General features: G+C 47.1%; 2 protein-coding genes across 2 annotated transcripts; one reads left to right on the top strand and one right to left on the bottom strand.

The window, feature by feature from the left end:
* The first annotated feature begins 1495 nt into the window (after positions 1 to 1495).
* LOC135823813 (E3 ubiquitin-protein ligase rpm-1-like) lies at positions 1496 to 11615 on the top strand. The gene is made up of 6 exons (XM_065336659.1): positions 1496 to 1796; positions 7791 to 8123; positions 8249 to 8356; positions 9315 to 9527; positions 10393 to 10497; positions 10868 to 11615. Exons 1-6 carry the CDS (start codon positions 1785 to 1787, stop codon positions 11135 to 11137), a joined length of 1041 nt encoding a protein of 346 aa, XP_065192731.1. The 5' UTR covers positions 1496 to 1784; the 3' UTR covers positions 11138 to 11615.
* A 2431-nt stretch (positions 11616 to 14046) lies between these two features.
* On the bottom strand, positions 14047 to 17219 carry LOC135823812 (uncharacterized). The gene is made up of 3 exons (XM_065336658.1): positions 16425 to 17219; positions 15161 to 15468; positions 14047 to 14567 (listed from the first exon to the last, which is right to left on the bottom strand). Exons 1-3 carry the CDS (start codon positions 16852 to 16854, stop codon positions 14472 to 14474), a joined length of 834 nt encoding a protein of 277 aa, XP_065192730.1. The 5' UTR covers positions 16855 to 17219; the 3' UTR covers positions 14047 to 14471.
* Between the last annotated feature and the right edge of the window lie 3833 nt (positions 17220 to 21052).

Here is a 21052-nt window from a genome sequence, read left to right as displayed (position 1 = left end):
TAAAGGATACGCCGACTTTGATACAGGAAATACTATCGTCGTGAGACGTTCTATCGAAACAGGAGTGGCAGGGATGGATGCCAAGGTGACCAACAGCAACGAAAATTGAGAACAATGGGAGTTGTTGGCCATCCTTGCCCCTCGACTATAGTCGCTGTTGAATACTGCTGATAAAAGAATGGATATATCGAATACAAAAGACATTTCCCAACCACATATCACCACCATGAGTTCGGAACTTCGAAGCTTGCTACTTTTTAACATTGCTCTATCGATTTTGGGGGCATACACATGATGGCTGACCTGGGGGACGTCAACATTCACATAATTTACTAAGTTCATCCAATTCCTACGAAACGGGCACACTTCAACAGGCCTTGCCGACCTTGTATGACGCTAATATTTTGTCAGATGAAGCCTCGCCTCTGAAGCCTCTGTGGGATAGCTCCATACAGCCCAAACGAAACGTCAGGTTGGCCTCGACAGACCCGAGGAATGCATAATTTACCCAATTTGTTACAATCATAATGAAAATTTCTTATCAACCACCACACCACACCGCTGCGCTCTCCGGCCGACCTCAACACGTTGCCACAGCACACCATCAGCAAAACGACACTTAAGTTGGTACTCTGCTCCTTCAGACAGCAGCTGTTTCGATCATCAGGATCTCGTCAGTGAAGGTTGATAATGTAGAATGGCTAACAGATAGTGAACTAACTGCACCCTTTTGTAGCAAAAAGGGGGAAACATAATGGCGCATCTTTGGCGCAAAAAGGGGGGAAACATAATGGCGCTGCTGTCTGAAGGAGCAGAGTACCAACTGAAGTGTCGTTTTGCTGATGGTGTGCTGTGGCAACGTGTTGAGGTCGGCCGGAGAGCGGAGCGGTGTGGTGTGGTGGTTGATAAGAATCTGGACAAGGCCGAATGCTGCTACTTACCCCACTGGATCATAATGTATTAATGAAAAATGTTACAATCATCTCGGATGGTGCTTCATTCGTCTGGTATGGGGGTCAGGCACAGATCTAGACTGATGATTATGACTCCAACCACTGGCGGGTAAATCCCTAGCGGAGTGACACAGACGTATTGATCATCTGACCTCTCCCGGGATTCCCCTGATCACCTACCGGGTACTGCACAACATGGCTCGACTTTCGAATGTGTCAACTATTACTAGCTGCCGGATTTAGCGCTTCGGCTCCGAATCCTATAATTATTATTTTTCTGAACATACATGATTGTACTAGTTTCTCTTTGATCTTCAAAACTACTGTACTTGTCTTTAGTGCTACACTCTACAGTCTACCGGTCTACACTACAGTATTTTAGACTTGTAAGTTGTATACAGTGCACAAAAAGGACCGAAATGAGTCACCGAGTTTCGATCGAAATCTGAAGTGATAACAAAATAGTTCAGTCATGTTACCATTGTACTTTGTAGTTTGGATGCCGCGTTGGATCGAAAGCTGCATGCTGTAGTCGCGTCGGCACGACTACACACAGTCATCATGGTCATGTGAATCGAACCACTTTCGATGAAATGCATCTACACTATGTAAATGACCTATCGGATAGTCTAGTCTAGCAGCGTTTCTGCTATAGCGCTAGCGTTACCAACTAAAACTAACTAGTCTTTGTTCATCTCACCAGGAACTACCTTTACTTTTTCTTGTCTCGCCAAGAACCAGACGTTCAGGGCAGGAGCTACTGTCCCTCGCTACCACGACACGAGCAGTGCTGGCATCCGACTTCGATTGTCTCTGCCTGCTGGTGCAGATATGAGTACTCAGGTAGGTGAGGCTACAATCTGAATCGTACACCGTGATGTATTTTCAAGTGAGGTTTAGCACATCCCATTCGCTGCATCCATGTTTCCCTCGTGCCAGGCCACGAGTTCTAGTTCCGCTTCCAGACAGGACTTGAACCAGTTACCTGGTAGAAGAATTTGGGACCCTAAACTAGATGATTAACGTTACCCTCTGTTTTTTTTTATACCATCCCACTATGCCTGCCAGCCTCAGTCTAACTGAGCTTCAAGCGAACCGTGAATCTTTTTAGCACAACCAGATGTCGTCAATAATAATAATTATTCATTAGCGGCAGACTACTACATGATTGTACTTTCTGACATGTCACATGACAATCGACATGGCAACAGCGAATCCTAGCGCGACTTGCCGTGCTTTGAATCAGCCACTGAAGACCTGTGAGCGCTTGCAGGTCTCCGATTTTCCAATCGGAGCACGCCCGGCCCAGGCGTGCTCCGATTCAGCCATCAGAGGCCGCTTTTTTTTTTTTTTTTAGGCGGGAGTTTTTTAGGCGGGAGTGGAGCGCCGGTATGAAAGACTAAGTGCATAGTGCATTATGGTTGAAGAATGCAGATGTGCAGGGACTTGCTACAAGTGCTTTGTTAGTTTGATGTTGAAAGTGAATAAGTGGTGGTTGTGAAGAATAACAGGACATGTCAGTGATTCAAAATTTCGCGTTGGACCTGGAGGAGGAGGAGGAGGAGGTTGCGGACATTGCTTTGGGCAGTGAGCCGCCAGCCAAAAAAGCTCGTTTCGCTGAAAGTACCCTTCAGGATGTGGCGAATATCATCGAGAGTCGTGTGCCGATAAGTACAAAGCGCACAACCAAAGGCTGGGTGAAAGTGTTCGAAGAATTTTGTAAGCAGAGGAAGTTGGCTGTCAACCTCAAAACAGACTCTCCTGGAGTTATAAGCGATGCTCTGGCTCTTCTCTACGTGAATGCCCGCGGCAGGGAAGGGCAGGCCTACCAGCGTTCGAGTTTGCTAGGGTTGAGATCCGCTCTGCATCGCCACATTCAGTCGTTCCGTCCGACAATGAACATCTACTCTGATGCAGAGTTTGTCATGGCGAACCAGGCACTTGATGGTCGCATGAGGCAAATGAAACGCAGCGGAGAGAGTAAGCCAGCGGAGCACAAAGCGGTCATTACCGACACGGACATGGCAAAACTGGGGAGATATTTCTCTCAGTACACAACATCCGCCGTTGTACTTACTGAGAGTGTGTGGTTCGCTATCACATAATTATCACTTCGCTCTCCGTGGCTGTGAGAACCAGGAAACGATGACCAAGAAGGACCTGATCCTGAAGAAGGATGATGACGGCCGCGATTTTGTGGAACTGGCAACGGATTTCTGTACTAAGAACCATCAAGGCGGGATTGCGAGCCGTGATAAACCAAGCGACGGTCGCATCCAGCAGCCAGAGCAAGTCCATGCCGTAAAGCTGTTGCTGGAGTCTCTCAGCCCGAAGAGCGAGAGACTGTTTCAGATGGCATCTCGCTCTGTAAAGCCCGGAACGCAAGCCTTCAATGGTTTACCGCTGGGTAAGAACACCATAAAGGCTATGATGAAAAGGATCTCCAACAAAGCCAACCTCTCGAGATCCTACACAAATCATTGTGTCCGCGCAACAGCAGTGCAGAAGCTTGTGGATGCGGGCGTGTCGGAGACAGCGATCATGGGGACGACGGGACATCGCCAGGTCCAGTCGTTGACCGCATATGCCAACAGGAATTCAGAACAAAAGAGAAAAGAGATGGCTGCAGTTCTGGATGGAGAGTCTCCAACTGCAACCAATGCTGCTACCCGTGCTCTTACAGCGCCAACAACGAGCGTTCAGCGATCACAGCAGCAGACTGCGTTCCACGATCCCGACATTGATGAGTACATCGCAACTTGTGACCCAACAGTGCAATCCCCAACTCACCAACGGTCTCTGATGCAGAAAGCTACGAAGACCATCAACTTTTCCGGAGCTCAGTTTGGTGCAAACTGCAATGTTCACCTGCACCTGTAGGCTGTAGGCTGTAGTCACTGCGAAGAAGAGGAGCTGAACTGACCTGGTTTTTAGCTGACATGTGTGAAGTACTACATGTAGTAGTACTAGTAGTACGAAGTAGTTCGTGCAATGCATGTCAGAAATGGTATCAAAGCATTCGTACTCGGACTCAAGGTATGGAATCGAGCATGAGTACGAGGACGAAAGTGCGGAATCGGAGCCCGACGCGCGCTAGCGCGGAGGGCTCCGATTCTAGCACTTGAGTCCGAGTACGAATGCTTTGATACCATTTCTGACATGCATTGCACGAACTACTTCGTACTAGTACTAGTACTACTACATGTAGTACTTCACACATACCTAGTACCTACTCAAGGCACGCACACTAGACCAGACAAGGAACACAACTAGTCGCCAGTTTAGTACTTCAGACATGTTACATAATGACTAATGTACACAGTCACAACACAGAGATAAAACAAGGGCGGTCTAGTCAGCTAAAAACCAGGTCAGTTCAGCTTCTCTTCTTCGCAGTGACTACAGCCTACAGCCTACAGGTGCAGGTGAACATTGCAGTTTGCACCAAACTGAGCTCCGGAAAAGTTGATGGTCTTCGTAGCTTTCTGCATCAGAGACCGTTGGTGAGTTGGGGATTGCACTGTTGGGTCACAAGTTGCGATGTACTCATCAATGTCGGGATCGTGGAACTCAGTCTGCTGCTGTGATCGCTGAACGCTCGTTGTTGGCGCTGTAAGAGCACGGGTAGCAGCATTGGTTGCAGTTGGAGACTCTCCATCCAGAACTGCAGCCATCTCTTTTCTCTTTTGTTCTGAATTCCTGTTGGCATATGCGGTCAACGACTGGACCTGGCGATGTCCCGTCGTCCCCATGATCGCTGTCTCCGACACGCCCGCATCCACAAGCTTCTGCACTGCTGTTGCGCGGACACAATGATTTGTGTAGGATCTCGAGAGGTTGGCTTTGTTGGAGATCCTTTTCATCATAGCCTTTATGGTAAAAAAAAAAAAAGCGGCCTCTGATGGCTGAATCGGAGCACGCCTAGGCGTGCTCCGATTCAATCGGAGCACGCCTGGGCGTGCTCCGATTGGAAAATCGGAGACCTGCAAGCGCTCACAGGTCTTCAGTGGCTGATTCAAAGCACGGCAAGTCGCGCTAGGATTCGCTGTTGCCATGTCGATTGTCATGTGACATGTCAGAATGCTAGAATCGGAGCCCTCCGCGCTAGCGCGCGTCGGGCTCCGATTCCGCACTTTCGTCCTCGTACTCATGCTCGATTCCATACACAGTACGATCGGGCGCCGAAGAACGCAGGGGCTCGAGCGCAGCCTAGGAAAGTTGTTAAAATTATTTTTGATTCTAGCCAGACCGTTCTTATTCACACGCGCGCGGCGAGTCGAGTGACGTCAGGACGTTTGTCATGTACAATCACATGTCATGTATACATGTAGTGCAATGTAGTACTTCTAAACTAGTGGGTGTCGTAAATGGGAATGACTGTACATGTAGCAGTTACTGTTTACACGTGTACATGACATGTACTCACCTCCCATACATGTACAATGTAGATCTACGTGTAAATTCGCAACTTCGTGTAAGTACATGTATGACAACATACAATCGTACATGTAGTCGTAACTCGACTCTCTGCCTTACACTGACTGTGTGGCTTCCTCGCTCTCTTCTACTTCGTTCTAGTCTTACCACTTGCCTTCTCGCTTGGTGCCCATCCTCTATAATCAGAGTTGGGTTACATCGAGAGTCCATAACGTCCCATGGACTCTTGGTTACATGACTGTGTCTTTCCCTCGGAGTCGCTCGGTGAGCCGATACCGGAAATACTAGTACCAGTTGTCCTCGCAGCGGAATCCGGGAGTGCCATTTCGATTCGGCAACTCGTGAAGTTTGCTTTGGGTGGAAGATGTCATAAATGCAATGTATATACTGTCTCTATGTTCTTGTGACCAGGCAGGCACAGTGGGTTGGTCAAAGACCATGATTGAGATACGAGAGGTACCTGGTTCAAGTCCTGCCTGGAAGCGGTTTTTCCAGCCGTGCTGCTACCCACAGTCAACTGGGAACTTGTGGCCAGGCACAAGGGGTACATGGATGCAGCTAATGGGGTCGCTTTCGGCACTTGTGCCAGTGGTTGTGAGACTTACCCACTCACCCCCACCGTTAGGCGCTGCATCTGCCGCTAGGGTTTATCGGGTGTTAGCGGCCGTCGTGAGTTCCCTTCGGGAACGGATACGATAATTTACTTTTACTTACTTACTATGTTCTTGTACATAATCATAATAAATACTTCAAGCAAGTTATTGTCCAGATTCTTACATACATATACATATATATGCTTCAAGTACATTGTACACATGCATGTACATGTAGCATGATGAAACTTAACTCCTGCAGCTTCCTGTAATACTGTGCATGTGCTATTACTATTATTATTATTATTATTATTATTATTATTATTATTATTATTATTATTATGTACAGGTTTTGTGGCGAGCTCAAAGCCGATCAGTTAAATACTGCACTCATGTGGAAATTCCAAATTTTAAAAGTGTTCTTAAATCTGATAATTCTAGCCTGGACTGTTCTTAAATTTTGCCGGTTTTCCAGCCTGGGTGTTCTTCGGTGAGGTGTTCTTCGGTGAGGTGTTCTTCGGCGCCCGATCTTACTGTAGGTAGTCTAGGTAGTCTAGGTAGTCTAGGTAGAGGTAGACTGTTAGCCTGGTGCATATTATGCACTGCACTGTGCAATACTAGGCCATACTCGACAGCACAAAAAATGGTATGAAAACTATTAGTATTAGGGGTCAAAGGGGTGTTCCGGGTACAAGCCCGTTAATCTAAAAAAATGGTAGGAAAACCATTATTATTAGTGTTCAAAGGGTGTTCCGGGTACCCGCCCGTTAAGCTCTGGTACCGTTAGTAAAGGGTACGGTACTACCCGTTTGGATTTCGATGATCCAGTCAGTACGGAAGAACGCTGCTGGGATCGCGCATCTGTCAAGTTTTGTGCCCACTCTTCCATTTTCTTGAAGAGTTCAGTGTAGATCAGTGTAGATCAGACTCATGACGAATATGGTCTTGTCCCTGTCCTTCATGACAGCCCACAGTGGCGTGACTAAAAGATTGCAAATGAGCCCAAGAGCCCGGCACCCAGTAGCAGGCTCAGTTACACACAAGTCAGCTTTCACAGCCTTCAACAGCCGGTTTGTCTCACCCTGGACATCTTTGAGGAAGGACACCATCACTTCATGTAGATATGCAATGCCCCTCGAGGAAAAATGACATAATTTCTGTTGCCACGGTATTCACACAGCGGAGACTTGATGTCGGAATTCTGAAGGAAATATTTGAAATCTGCCATGCAACCAGCTGACTCATCGCCGGTCAGCCTGCCCAACGATATAATGGAGACTACAGACAAATAATTGAGTGCTGACACTTGCTTCTGTTAGTCTTCCGAGAGGTCAGCCCAGTCATGTTGCACATTGGGGAGTATCTCTGCTCGATAATCCTGGAAAAGATCCTAAAAGTTTTTTTTCTGAACAGTACATCGATCGCTCCTACTTGAAGTAGTAGTTTTGACGTTTGTGCGGATGCGATTCTGACCAGAGAAATCCAACCTCATTAAAAAGTAGTGCCGCGCCTCAAGTGCCCAGAGTGGTATGTGTGGTGCTAGAGCTGCGTAGCCCTCGGTGCTAATATTCATGAGGTTGGGTTTCTCTGACCAACACTGTCGTATTCTTCACTATCTTCGGCTTCCAAGAGAAAAATCCTCCAATATTCGACCAGCAGAAAATAAGAATGTACCCCTACTAAGTGTAAGAGTAGTTTGAAAATAATTTGATTCCAGTTGGTCCTTTATGACGATCAAGCTGGGGTTTTTTTCTTTGTATGCTCTGCCCTTGCGTATTAACCCTATTTCTCCTTTGTTGCTGAACAGGAGCGCCATGCCTCTGCTTGCTCTAAGCGTCTTCCTTGTGGAGACTGGTGTGGAGGAATTGCTGGGGAGGAGAAGTGCCTGCCATGCCTGCAAAGTCCATGTTGCGACAGCAATCAGGCGTCAGCCACCGCCGCTGCCGCCACTTCCACCGCCAATACCACTGGCACTGCCTGCAGCAGCAGCACTGTTAGCAGTACCGATGACAACACCGGTTGCAACAACAGCGGTGCTAATGGTGGCGTGACTGAACTGGCACGGGCAGTTCATTACACTGCCGGCGATGCATGTGCCATTTGCTATACAGACGCGCTAGGCGAGGCTCCAGCCATTCAGGTCAGTACAGGTACAAGCCTGAGTGCGTGTTATTGGATCTGCTGTGGGATGTTTCCATTTCCAACGAGAATTTAAAGTGTTTGTACAGAATGCTTGGTATCGTGACTGTATTCTTCACTCTCCAGCTTTCCTGTGGACACATCTTTCACAAGCATTGCTGCGACACGCTACTGGATAAGCGTTGGAGTGGCCCCAGGATGAGCTTCCAGTTCATGAAATGTCCCAGCTGCGAGGTATGTTGACATGTCCCCTATATTCCATGCTTGATATCACAGAGCAGGGATGCGATATCACAGAGCGGTCGGGATGCTTCTAGTTTGAAATGCTTTACTGGAATGGCGCGTTCAATGTTTGTGTGTCTTGAGATACACTTGTTTATGTATTTCCGCAGTATTTCTTGAATTAACTTCCCCGATAGCTGACGATCTCACTAGGCAGTCTGCTGGCTTTCAAGCGATGGCTTTCCCATACTGTAAATATACAAAATTTCGGCGCTGCAAAATTTCGGCACTTCACGATTTTTGACATTTCGGCGGCGATTTATTTTCGGCGTGGGGTAGAGGGCATGGTATTGCGACAGATGCTGTGAAAAATTTCATCGGCGTTTTAATTTAGGCGTTTTGGGTCGGTGCCGAATATAGCCGAAATTAAATAGCTGCCGAAAATTTGTATATTCACAGTACGCGAAGTGAAGTACGAATCGGCCTTTATCTTCATATTCATAGTAAAACCTGGTGTAAGCGACCTCTGGTTTTAGCGACCACCTGCTTTTAACGACCGTTTTTTCTCCATGCACGGACAGTTCTAGCCCAAAGTGCCATCTTGGCGGACAGGGTTGACTGCAACATGGTGGAAGTGCGGTCTGAAGCAAGTGCATGCAGGCAACAGAACTTCAGAAGTGACAAGTGACAATGCAGGATGCGCCGCATGCCCTCGAGTGAGGTGTTCTTTGCCTACACGAAATTAGTGTATGCTACACCCCTGTCAATATGAGTACATGGAAGTACAATCACGCACATGCATGTACATGTACAAGATCCGATATGCGGCGAATGTATGGGACCTGATTCTAAGGACCACCTGGCTTTAAAAATCGCTTTGCTTGCACCATGGTGTGGTCACTTCAACTAGGTTTTACTGTACTTTGTAAGACCAAAACCGGATTGCTAATCTTTTTGAAATGGACTATAGGATCGCTTCATGGAGCATCCGTCACTGGCTACGCGCACTATTCCCATGATCGGATTGTTTGAGAGGGTGAAGGAGAAGGCACTGTTTCGGTTGCAAGTTGACAAGGAGCTGGAAAACGAGGCCATTACCAACCCATGCAGCGAGTTCTACCGGAAGCCGGCTGAGTATGCCATGAAGCGCTATGCGTACTACCTCTGCCATGACTGTGAGAGGGTATGTACACAAGATAGATCAATAGTTGTGCACTGAATTGCCATGTCAGGCCCGGAGCCAGCTCCTGGGGGGGTGGTACGGCCCCAGGTCGGCTACAGGACCGACTATTTCTACATGCCAAATCCTAGGAGGATACACCTCTACCTCTATGCATTGTCTGTTTGCTTTGGCTGCACACTTCCTCTAGCAACAGATATGTCAGCTAGCACGGTAGACTCCCCTGGACAGGAAGAACAGTTGAGGAGGTAGAGACTCTAGCCTAGGAAGAAGTGTATGAGGCTTATTACTGGTACTTTCAGATAATCAAGTGCGCACGGAGCAGTCCATGATCGCTGGAGTTGGTGAAAACTGGTACGGCCATGGCCGCACCAGCCGTACCAGTGGCGGCGGCCCTGCATGTGCTGGTAGACTGTTAGAGAACAGTATTCCCTGACAGATAGACAGGTGCCCAACCCAACAGATATGTACTCGCCAGTATTCTCTCACATCACCACAGTGAGAGTGTCCAGTCGTGTGCACACAATCAGTCATGTTCATGCAAGCCACGGTTTTGGGGTCAGACATGCATTATTAATTTATTATCGTTATCCGTAACAGTGCAATTGATTCATGGATGGCGCGAGTAATTTCGACCCGCAAGTTCCAGCACCTGGAGGTACGTGACTACTTTCGCAGACTGAATGCGTCCGAGGCAGATGTAGCATGTGAGCAGTGTGAAGATTGTATATTGTGAGGATAATGTGGTCCCATCTAATACTAACTTCTCCTAGGATAATGTGAGTGTGAAGTATATTTCCAATAACCTGCCTGGGTAAGCTATGGCTAACAAAGAGCATTGCAACATTTGTTCCTGGTTGATCTACAGCCTTACTTTGGCGGTGAAGCTCAGTGTGCAGTACAAGTTGTCGGAGCAGAGTTTGACCCTCGGGAACTTATGTGTGGCCACTGCTCCAATGTCCGAGGTGTAGCGGTAAGAATGCTACTGTATCCCTATGCATGTGACGACGTGTGAAATTTCTGAAATTTGAAGAGTCTTTAAAAGGTTGCAGTTGACACAGTTTATCTCAAAGAAGGGAGCAGATTCTTGAATGTTGCTACGTGTATAAGATGTGAGTGGAGCGTATGAGCTTTACGTCAATCTAAAGAAAACTCGGTGCATGATGGTGAGCCGTTGACCAACTCGTATACAAATCGCTGCCAAGAGGAGAGGCAAGAAGTCGAGTCCAGTTGTTTGCATATCTAGGTTCCACTCTGAGAGGTGCGAGCTGAGAAAAGAAGGTCAGACGTCGAACTGTCTATCCAGTGGTTTGTGTCTTGGCTGGCTGGTTGGGTTTGTCCAGGTGTGTCCGAAGCATGGAACGGACACCATAGGGTACAAATGTCGCTACTGCTGCACTCTCGCCGTCTACTTCTGCTTTGGAACGACTCATTTTTGTCCAATATGTCATGGCGCGCATGGGAGACTGAGATCCCAAACCGAATTTCCCTCCTGCCCCGTAGGGCCCGAGTGTAAGAAGCTGGAAGGAGTGCCGTGTCCGCTTGGAATCAAGCACCCTCCAACGGGCGAGGAGTTTGCCATTGGCTGTGTGGTGTGCTTGGATTTGCCATGATGCTAGGTCCTCCTCAGTTTTGTGTCTAATCATCAGTCCCATCACCAGGCCTACTTGAATACTTCAGTGTACTGTGTATTATAATCATGTAGACCAGGCTGGACTTGGCTGTGGAAAATGCAAACGGAACGAGGGTAACAAACCACTATCACACATTTCGTCTTGAATTTTCCTGTATGAGAGTGGCTCATCGGTATACCTTAACAAGGGCTGTGCTCTGTTTACCCATATCTACGGTTGCAAGTTATCACTGACCAGTCCAATGCACTCAGTATTGCACATCAAGTGGCAACACTTTGCCTCATATTCTCAATTGTTTCTCCGTGCCTTCTTTTCAATGCTGAAAGTGTTTTTTTGGGAGACTCTTGAGTCTTGATAAAATATGCTACTCCACAGAGGAGTCCATGCTATGTATTTGCTTACTAGACCATTTAAAATTGTACTAGCTTAGCCGGCTGCGGATGCTGCTACTATCGTACTGTTGTATTGCCACTGGTGCTGCAGAAATTTACAATTACAGTAAAACCTGTCAAGGCAACTACTTAGATAAGGCGACCACCTGTCCTAGAAGACCACTGCAACCAGGACCAAGGGTTGCTATTTCCAGTCAAATGACACTGGATAAGGAGACCACCTGTTAACAGAGACCATGTTTTGAAGGTCCCTTGAGCGGTCGTCTTAGACAGGTTTTACTGTATTGGATGCTGTATGTACTTTAAATATGCAAAAACCATTGTAGATTCTAAACGCAGCGAGTCTTTTATTATGAGCGTTAGCATGCTCGTGCAAGAATTAGTTAGCAGCCAGCCCAGCGAGCTGGCCCAACTCGCTTTCGCACATCATACTCGAGTCACGCGGGCATGAACATATAATGCTGTGTACTGTATGTACTGTACAGTGGGTACAAGCATGGCAGTCAGGGAGTCGTATAAAGAAGGTTTATACGGCTCCCTGCATGCCATGCATGAATACAGAACACTCATGCATTACGAGACGAGTTCTGGGCGACATGTTTATTACCATGGCAGCGAAGCACATATTCTTCGCATTTTGGTTGCATTTTCCGAACATATTTGGACTTTTATAATGTATTAAACTCGGATGGTGAGCCAATTAAATTATTGTGAAAAGAAGAAGGCCAAATTGTTACGAGATATGACTAACTGTCCACCAACGTAACCAGATCTTATACAGTCAGCGAGTGCGACAAAATGGTACAAAACTGACAAGGAGAAGTGTTGGAGCTAGGTGTCAGGTCGCCGAATGTCTCAGTACTCCTTGTCAGTTTTGTGCCATTTTGTCGCACTTGCTGACTGTATAAGATCTGGTTACTTGTACTTCAAGACTACATGTAGATCGACATGAATTTTTAAGAAAGACTTATTGAATAACGAACAGAAAGATGCCGAACCGGTTTAAAGGGGAATTCCGGTGAAAGGTTCAACTTGATTTCAGGGTCCTTAGAGTTTTGGGGCACTGAGTCGAATGGTTTTTGTCCAAGGAGGCTACGGTCTATTGTATGGATAGTTTGCCCGGCAAACAGACCAACTGACCAACGAGAACACCTGGAGTTGGCTGACAAAAGCTGGTCTCAAGAAGACCACAGAGAGCCTGATCATTGCGGCACAAGACCAGGCCTTGGCAACTAATCTGCTCAAGGCCCAAATCTTCCATCAGGGCAGAAGCCCCTGTGTCGAATGTGAGGGAAGGCGGGCGAGTCGGTTGCCCATATCCTATGTCAGTGCTCAAAGCTGGCTGGACGGGATTACTTGGAGCGTTATGATCAGATTATCGGCTGGCCTCTTTGGTCCATGTACATATTATGTAGTGATAATCGTCTTTAGAACGAGGTCTGTCTCGTTGTCCAGGAAACGACCAATCAGCGACATTCCCGCCAAGGGCCTTATCAGAGTTTAAAGCCCGCTCAATCGTTATTTTACTACTCTTGATGACGCGTCGAGGGCCTTGGATTAGTTTAAAGCCCGCTGAATATACTCTAAACTGGTGCGTACAACTCCCTGTATGCATAATAGTGCGGTGCAGATAATGAACTCTGCATAACGTGTACGGTGTACTACTAAAAGCTACGCAATTCAGAAGTGTGTACGGTTTTTGCCCCCCGTATTCTTTCATCTGTACGAATTTCCTTTGTCAACAGCTTGCGGAAACCTATAAAAAGCGAGGATCAAAGTCATTAGAGTTATCGACAAGGGGCTCTCAAAGCCCCTAAATAGCTCCACAAACTACATACATGTATATGAATAAGAATGAAGCTCGCAATAAGAGCCCAGCATTTCATTTGCTTCCATTCTACTTTTAGTAGTCCTAAGTGGTGCTGAGTTACCATAACTTACCAGAAGAAAATATTCTTTCATACCACACCAAGTCTCTCTGCACACAAACCACAAAACTACCCAATATAGTGGTACACAAGCATAATGGAAGTGAGATAATGCATGTAACCTCGTTCTAAAATAGTTAGTGCATGGCAGGGAGGGTCTTATGGCTTGTTTGTGCCCTTCAGGTTAGCCCTCGGGCCTACGGCCCTCAGGCTAACCTGTCGGGCACTAACAAGCCATAAGGCCCTCCCTGCCATGCACTAACCTATAAATAGTGATCAAAACACACTTCTTCGAACATCAACGCTATAGCAGATCTCTACCTGTACATGTATGTAGGGTTGGTGAATATGCGTCTAGCGCTTGACGATGTGCTGTTCCATCTGGGGGTCACGGCGAGGCACGTCAGCGAGCACAGCACTATAGAGTCTAAACGGTGGAATCATTTTTCCGCAACAATACACATTGTCGGATGGGTATGCACTGTTCGCTTCTTTCTTCCTTTTTTTTTTAAATATCCCCACATCCCCACAACGCTCTCAACGATCTCGGGGCTGCACCAATGAACAGTGAATTGAAAAATAAAATATCCGAATTTTCGGGCAAGGACCATCTTCAGGGACCCTTTAGAGAGTGGTATGTACATGTACATGTACATGTATTCGCAGTACAGAACAATGATGGTTTTAATTTGATATTCAAAGTGCAATGTAGTTCAAGGACAATACAAAACTCGATCATGTTGCGCTCGAATTCGACATAATATGTACATGTACGTGTGCATGTACCAGCCGACAGCGGAATTATGAATTTGACACAGCGCAATGTTGGAAAGCTCAAGTCTGAAAATTGATATTCAGCGGTGACAATCTGGCCAAACTCGCCAGTAACTGTACAACGATTCACTTCGCACTTCGACGGGCCTTCGAATCGTTTTCGCAACATGGTCTCTCGGTTTTGAGACAGAATGCGGCACTCTGAAGCGCCTGGTACGTTCAGCGGAACCCAGGTACTGATGGCGTCGCGCTGCTGGCGTATGTTTCAATTTCACACGAGTTATTGGCGATACATATGTGATCTATCACCGCAGCCTGTGAAGGTCAAACACAAAGCACAAGGTTCAGGCGAACATTACACAATCTGCTGTCGTCTCAATGTCATTATTATCGGCGTAAGCAGTACTTTAAGAGTATAACAGTAACGTACCAAGCAATGAAGACTATGTGTATGGTAGTTCGAAGTACAATCATGTACAGTGTATTAGTTAGTATGCAAGTACAGTATTACTAGGTTAGGCTTCTCAATCACAGTTTTATCCTTGCTGTGACAATGAGTACTTACTTGTTTTTAAAAATGGCGTCGTTCTCACAGAATACATAATTTTTGATCAGGGACTTCAACAAGACAGATCTATCTAGCTATCGATATCAATATATGGGGCATTTCCTGGTGTCGAACTATGGCGTTTTAAACAGGGGTCTCAGAATTGACAGTGGAATTTACTCAAGTTGCAACACGTAAGTGCAGAAATTATGATAACGTTACCACGAGTATTAAAGCGTGCATGTCACGGCTGGAGTGCTCAATGTCAGTTAGATCTACAACAGGCTCAAGGAATACAGGTGTCCCCGGGTGCTGGCATTGATACGTGCATGTTGGGCCCATCAATATCCATGAAAGTCACCTCGGTGCCTTCGTCAGATGCCGATCCGGACAATCGCGTCTCTTCCCTAACTGCTTTCCCCGTCCACTCGGGAGATGATCCGGTGGATCCCGGTGGAGATAGTTGGATGGTACTTTGTGATTCGCCGCTGTCCGAAGACGGTGTCCGCCCATAGGAGGCGAGCTGCTCCAGTTGGTCGTCGGGTTGTTGCCGTTGCTTGGAGCGCAATGTTTGCCGAACGCATATTACAGCGGTGGCAATGACAGATGCCAACAAGAGTAGACAACCCAGGATCACACCCACCGCTATTGCCGTTTTGTACGATTTCACTGTGTAAGCAACAGTAGCATGTACAGACACGTGCAGACACACACACATACAAAGAGGACATTTAGCACAATCACTGATTGTGTGTACTATCTATAGTATTGTGCAGGGGCCAAGTAGCATCTGATAACACACACACACACACACACACACACACACACACATAGAGCGAGAGCGAATGGGAGAGGAAGACAGAAGGAAAGAGGGAGAGAGAGAGTGAGAGAGAGAGAGAGAGAGAGAGAGAGAGAGAGAGAGAGAGAGAGAGAGAGAGAGAGAGAGAGAGAGAGAGAGAGAGAGAGAGAGAGAGAGAGAGAGAGAGAGAGAGAGAGAGAGAGAGAGAGAGAGAGAGAGAGAGAGAGAGAGAGAGAGAGATAAGAGGGAGAACAATTAACATGGATGTGCGTGTATGTGTGGTGTGTCAGTGAGTAAGAGAGAGAGACCCAGATTGTCTCCTACGTTGTAGTTCTGGGACGCATTGGTTCTTGGACAGTACTAGTACATTTACTGAAGTACTAGTACATGGACTCCAAAGGGTTAAAAGAATGTTTAATGTACTTGTATGAACGAGTGAAGGTAGGCTAATAATTTATACTGAATGGCTACAACAGCGTCACAAGTTCCAGTTTACATGCCTAGAGCAGTTACATGCTCAAGTGTGCTGCTCAATGAAATCCGGGATCGTACGTTAGGGCAGCCTGAACGCGGTTCAGGGTGCCAGTCCTAGCCCTGCAAGTAATATCGGAACTTACGCGGAAAGCTAGCTGAGGGGCCGGATTTCGCGAGGGCACGAGTGCAAGAATTGTACGTTGTACAAGTAGTCAAATATGGGCTCATGGACATGACTTGAATACAATCATGTACTCGTATCTATTATAACATTCCATTACCAGGGTCATGATGAATGCATCTAAAATGCTCACTACAATGTGCTGGTATGTGAGATGAAGTGCTCCCTTACTGTTCGTCTTCTCGACATCCTCGCGATCCTCCTCAGTCATGTCTCTATGCCGCTTCTCCTGGTAGATAATTGTCTTGCGATCCTTCTGGTTGCAATGGTTGCCGTCATCGCATACAGCGTACAGGCCATCTCGCAGCATATCGCTCTTGCCAATCATACACTGGATGGGCTCGTCGATGCAGCCATAGTAATCAGATCGCAGATCTCCCGCGGGATTCCTGTTCGGAACTGGCATCTTCTTCAAGTGCTGGTAGCAGCAGCCGAGCTCCGATACGCTGCACTCTGAGCGCGCCTCATCGCAGTCCGAGTTGAACCTTCCAGGCTCGTTGCAGAAGCAGGAGAGCGCATTGCTAGTCTTAGCATTTGCAACGATCAGCAACAACGCAATACCGCACAGTGCCTGGACTGTTGAAACTGAAAATCGTGTCATCGTTTCCTTGCCTTCTTGCGACGTGAACAACTAGTCTTCTTTCTGAGCTATGCAAACAATACCGAGGAAGTACAACGAGTGATAAGAAGTGAATGTCAACTTCCCCTCTTGTTCATCTGCTTCTCTCTCTGCGATGAGAGATGTGTGAAGGTTTTATAGGTAGTTAACGACATCCATGTACATCCTGACAGGGTCTAGCATTGGTTGCCCAATGCTAGCAGTATTTGCCGTGGTACCGCCGGCGGAGGACGGCTCGACACGTCCAATGCGTGCCGTCTGGCATGGAGCGCTTCGCTCGCTTTGCCAGCCAAGTTGGCGTGACAGATGGAACTCGGTCCCTGGGGTACCTCGATACCTGTACATGAGTTTAGCGTACACGATCTACTTGCATTGCACAACCATAATATGGCAGTGATACGAATTGTGGAATCAATCCTTGGGAAGTTATGCGATTACATCACCAGCTTAGATGTTATGGCAAAGTCGCGGACTCGTCCCACAGCGATGCACGAGCAAAAACGAATTCGCCGACTCGCGCTGTATGCAATGCGCCCATCAGCTGTTCTGCTAACTCACCACCACGACGACATCATTCGCATGCCCTCTCGGCGAACTGTGGCCTACATTGCTGTGCGCGTGTTTGTGTGGAACATTGCGGCTCTATATCCCACTGTATCCGACACCCGAGGACGATTCCGTATTTCATCGGCCGACACTGTGCAGGGCCATGCTTTCTAAGTGCTCCTCAGTATTGCACTGACCATCATGCTGCATTCACACACACTGAATTACATCAACTGAGGTTAAATGCCACTCACCAGTACATGTACCAGTAACACGGGGTTCTTCGCAATGCAATGGTTTGCATGCCGAGTTTGCCAGACACTGGCAGAAGAAACACACCCTAACCTCACTAAGACTAGTAAGAGTACGTGGGTTACTGTCAGTCAGAGTCGGTGTCCCTCACATGCAGTACGAGTCTTCCTCTCAGTGCGTTCCCAATGGCCTCAGCCCTGACACAGTTTGTACACCAGGTTGTCGGTAGCACACTTAGACGCCTCATCGCTTCTTGAGCACGAGCGGCTCTAGAATAATGGAGTACAAAAGCGCCCCGGTGGCCTGGCCTTCAGCCACCCAGTGGAGCTTGATCAGACATGATTGCACCTAATCCAGTGCGCGATGGCTGTGATTCTAATCTAGAGTGCGAAGAATAATGTGCTCATTGCAAACTTCAATGTCCTCAGCAATAGGTGCTCTGTTCGAAATCAATGGGCCGAGCACTATCGGAGCATATCCAATAATGATTTCGTTCAACGTAGCCTGATGTGTCAGAAGACTAAGAACTCAACGTCTGAATTATCAAACCGATGGAGTGATGATATTCCTCACCAAACCCGACCTTAGGCTGCTGTGCACGGAATCGGCGTGTCCACTGTATGCAGTCCAAGCTCATGAAGGATGCCAACACACGTATGAAGACAAGGCTATGCACGACTAATCCTAGGTTCTCAGGCAAGAATGTACCCTTTGTGAGCCATGGAACGCATTGCACTGTGCTGCACTGCCGTTGTTGGTCTGGAGGCTCAAGCGCGTAGGTAACGGACAGAAGAGACACTAAGTACCTTGCGACTAGCAATGCATGGTCCATGGAATGACTACAATGCGATGAAGACCTACAACGAAAACTCAGTTCATGGTGATAGCATCGCAGACACGACAGCGGCAGGCGCCCAATAGTTAGGTCATGTACATGTAGTATGATGTACATGTATGTCGGTAAACCATCACGCAGTGCAGTGCATGATTGTGCTGGTATGGTCCAACACGCTGCATCCTCACCTTCTAAGTTTTAGAAACATGCTCTTGGTGTTGCTCTCTTAAAAATACAGACACCAGCACGAGTACAGGGTTGGGGAATTTCGCCGAGGGGAAAGATAGAAAAATAAGTACTCTTACGTTACAGTGAGCATGTGCTACTTTGAAATACATGACTGTCATGAATAATGTACATTACATTATATAATCATTACATTATATAATTATTACATTATGGCATCCATCAGCAGTCCCATTGGTTAAAAAAATGTCTTCCAGCATTCCATTTGGAGTGGGATGGAGAGCCAAAGTAGAGCCAAAACACTCTACAATGTCATGCATTACCCATGGTACGACAACAGACAGTACATGTACATGTACATAGATCATGGCAGGGCAGAGTAGACAGTAGAGAAGACTCCATTGGAGATGAGCTACTCAGTAGATTGCGATACAGCTCACTGAGAGTTTACAGGTCACTGTAGTACTGGAGGATGGGTTTATTCAGAAAGCCGATTGCGTGAAACCATGAAGTAAGAACCAAACCAAAAAGGCAACCCAAATTCGGTAACAATCAGAACACTCAATTGAAGTGTAAGATTGATCAATAAGATTGATGTTGCCTGATGATTGCGAGAGCATGAAACTTCAAGTCGCAGCAAACAAGCCTTGATTGTCCTTGTTGTTCTGTTCTGTAAGATCGATCATAATAATTATTATCAGAAAACCTCTCGACAGACGGACAGTCTTTGGGGAATCATTAGGCTTGACAAGAAACCGTTACCTATTTAAAGTGGCGGTGGATATGTATGAATAAGTGGCTGACATGCAAAGGCGAACGAACACCTCCAGCTCGATCAACACGACCGGTGGAAATACGCTGAAAAAGGAGCTCCCGACCCTGCGGCGGATGTAACAGGCCCTGCAGCCCCTAAAGCCTGTGACTGCCCACAGCAGTAGGCAAAACGAAACCCGGGTCCGTAGCTTACCTGTCATGGCAGAGTAGGCCAAGTTCTTTTTTCGACAACCAAAGGAACCAGTGAATTCAGATATTAACAGATATACAATGTACATGTATATGTGCAATGTACGAGTTGTGGTTGTTTCCTTGCCCACCACTCCGAAGTCGAAAACACCAGTGCCATGGATAATGCTCTTTCCCACTATTTTCTCTGGCACCATACGTCCCCTTCTTCATTCGCTCTTGTGTTCCCAGTTGGCTAAGGATTGTCGGACGAGACAGCAAGGACGGCCTAAGGTCTGTGACCATTGCCATTGGCCCTACATCAAAAAAAGGGTGTCCTGCTGCCGCGCCCAGAAACCCTTACTTAGTTAGCCTGCATGTCTAGGCGTGCTTCTGCCTGATGGCTAGCCGAGACGGCAGAGATGTCCTCACCATGTAGTGGGAGCAAGCGTGGCTCACCCTCGATATCGGGCAGTACAGTACCTCCCGCACTACGCCGGCCAGAACTTCGCGGCAGAAGATCCCGAAGTGAGCCCACGGATAATAACCGGCCACTGCCGCCAGGCACGTGAGGGCATGGTGGGTGCTAGTATTCATGGACTCCCCACATACTGCGCACAATGATGTGAATAATAATAATAATAATAATAATAATAATAATCCCAATCCTTTCCAAATAATAATAATAATAATAATGACAGTTCGCATTTCACTCATTGCATGAGGTCAACGCATCTGTTAACAATTTCGAGCCAAGCAGCTCTATCAGAAGCAGATTGCACAGCATCCAGAAGCGACAGATTAATGCATTGTAACTTCTTGACAACGTCGATCCATCTCAGACGTGGTCGTCCTCGGGGTCGTCGTATGTCTGTTGTGTTGATTGACATTAGGAGGGCTTGGAAAGAGGACGATTCTTCGCCTTCCCTCACTACATGGCCGAACCACAGCAGTCTCCATTGCCTGCAGACTTGGGATTGTGGGGTCTGCTCGGTTCTGGCATACAGCGCTGTGTTCGAGATTCGTTGTGGGTACGTGACACCAATGATGGTACGTAGTTTCTTCCGGTGCCATACATTGACGACGTCGGTTAATGTTTGCGATAAGGTCCAAAGCGCACAATTGATGATGTGAATAATAAGTTAATAACACATAATGCAGGTCACTGACACTGACAGATCAGACTTAGACTGTCATTGATTCAGTGACACATGTCAAATGCCACACAAAGGCAAAACAAAACAGACCAACAATCTTTCCGCCACCCTGAGTATCGTGTTCAGAAGCACTCAGCACACGATAGTCAGGTTCAGTTATTTAAATGTACATGTAAGTTGTGTGTAACTGCAGTGATGCTCCTTTCAACATAGCGGAGATGTGCAGATGGCGCTGCAATATTGGCAGACATTTGTGGCCCGT

The sequence above is a fragment of the Sycon ciliatum genome, chromosome 8 (genome assembly GCF_964019385.1).
Source record: "Sycon ciliatum chromosome 8, ocSycCili1.1, whole genome shotgun sequence".
In the NCBI taxonomy this organism is placed as follows: domain Eukaryota; kingdom Metazoa; phylum Porifera; class Calcarea; order Leucosolenida; family Sycettidae; genus Sycon; species Sycon ciliatum.
The sequence above is the reverse complement of the archived record's forward strand: the minus strand, read 5'-3'. Positions and strand labels throughout refer to the sequence as shown.

Excerpts from the sequence above, each read along its gene's own strand:
- LOC135823813 (XM_065336659.1), top strand. Across the intron at positions 8,124-8,248 it reads GCGAGGCTCCAGCCATTCAG|CTTTCCTGTGGACACATCTT; the intron begins GTCAGTACAGGT and ends TTCACTCTCCAG. Across the intron at positions 8,357-9,314 it reads TGAAATGTCCCAGCTGCGAG|GATCGCTTCATGGAGCATCC; the intron begins GTATGTTGACAT and ends AATGGACTATAG.
- LOC135823812 (XM_065336658.1), bottom strand. The coding sequence starts at position 16,854 with ATGACACGATTTTCAGTTTCAACAGTCCAGGCACTGTGCGGTATTGCG. Across the intron at positions 15,469-16,424 it reads GGATGTCGAGAAGACGAACA|TGAAATCGTACAAAACGGCA; the intron begins GTAAGGGAGCAC and ends TTGCTTACACAG. Across the intron at positions 14,568-15,160 it reads CATCTGACGAAGGCACCGAG|GCTGCGGTGATAGATCACAT; the intron begins GTGACTTTCATG and ends TGACCTTCACAG.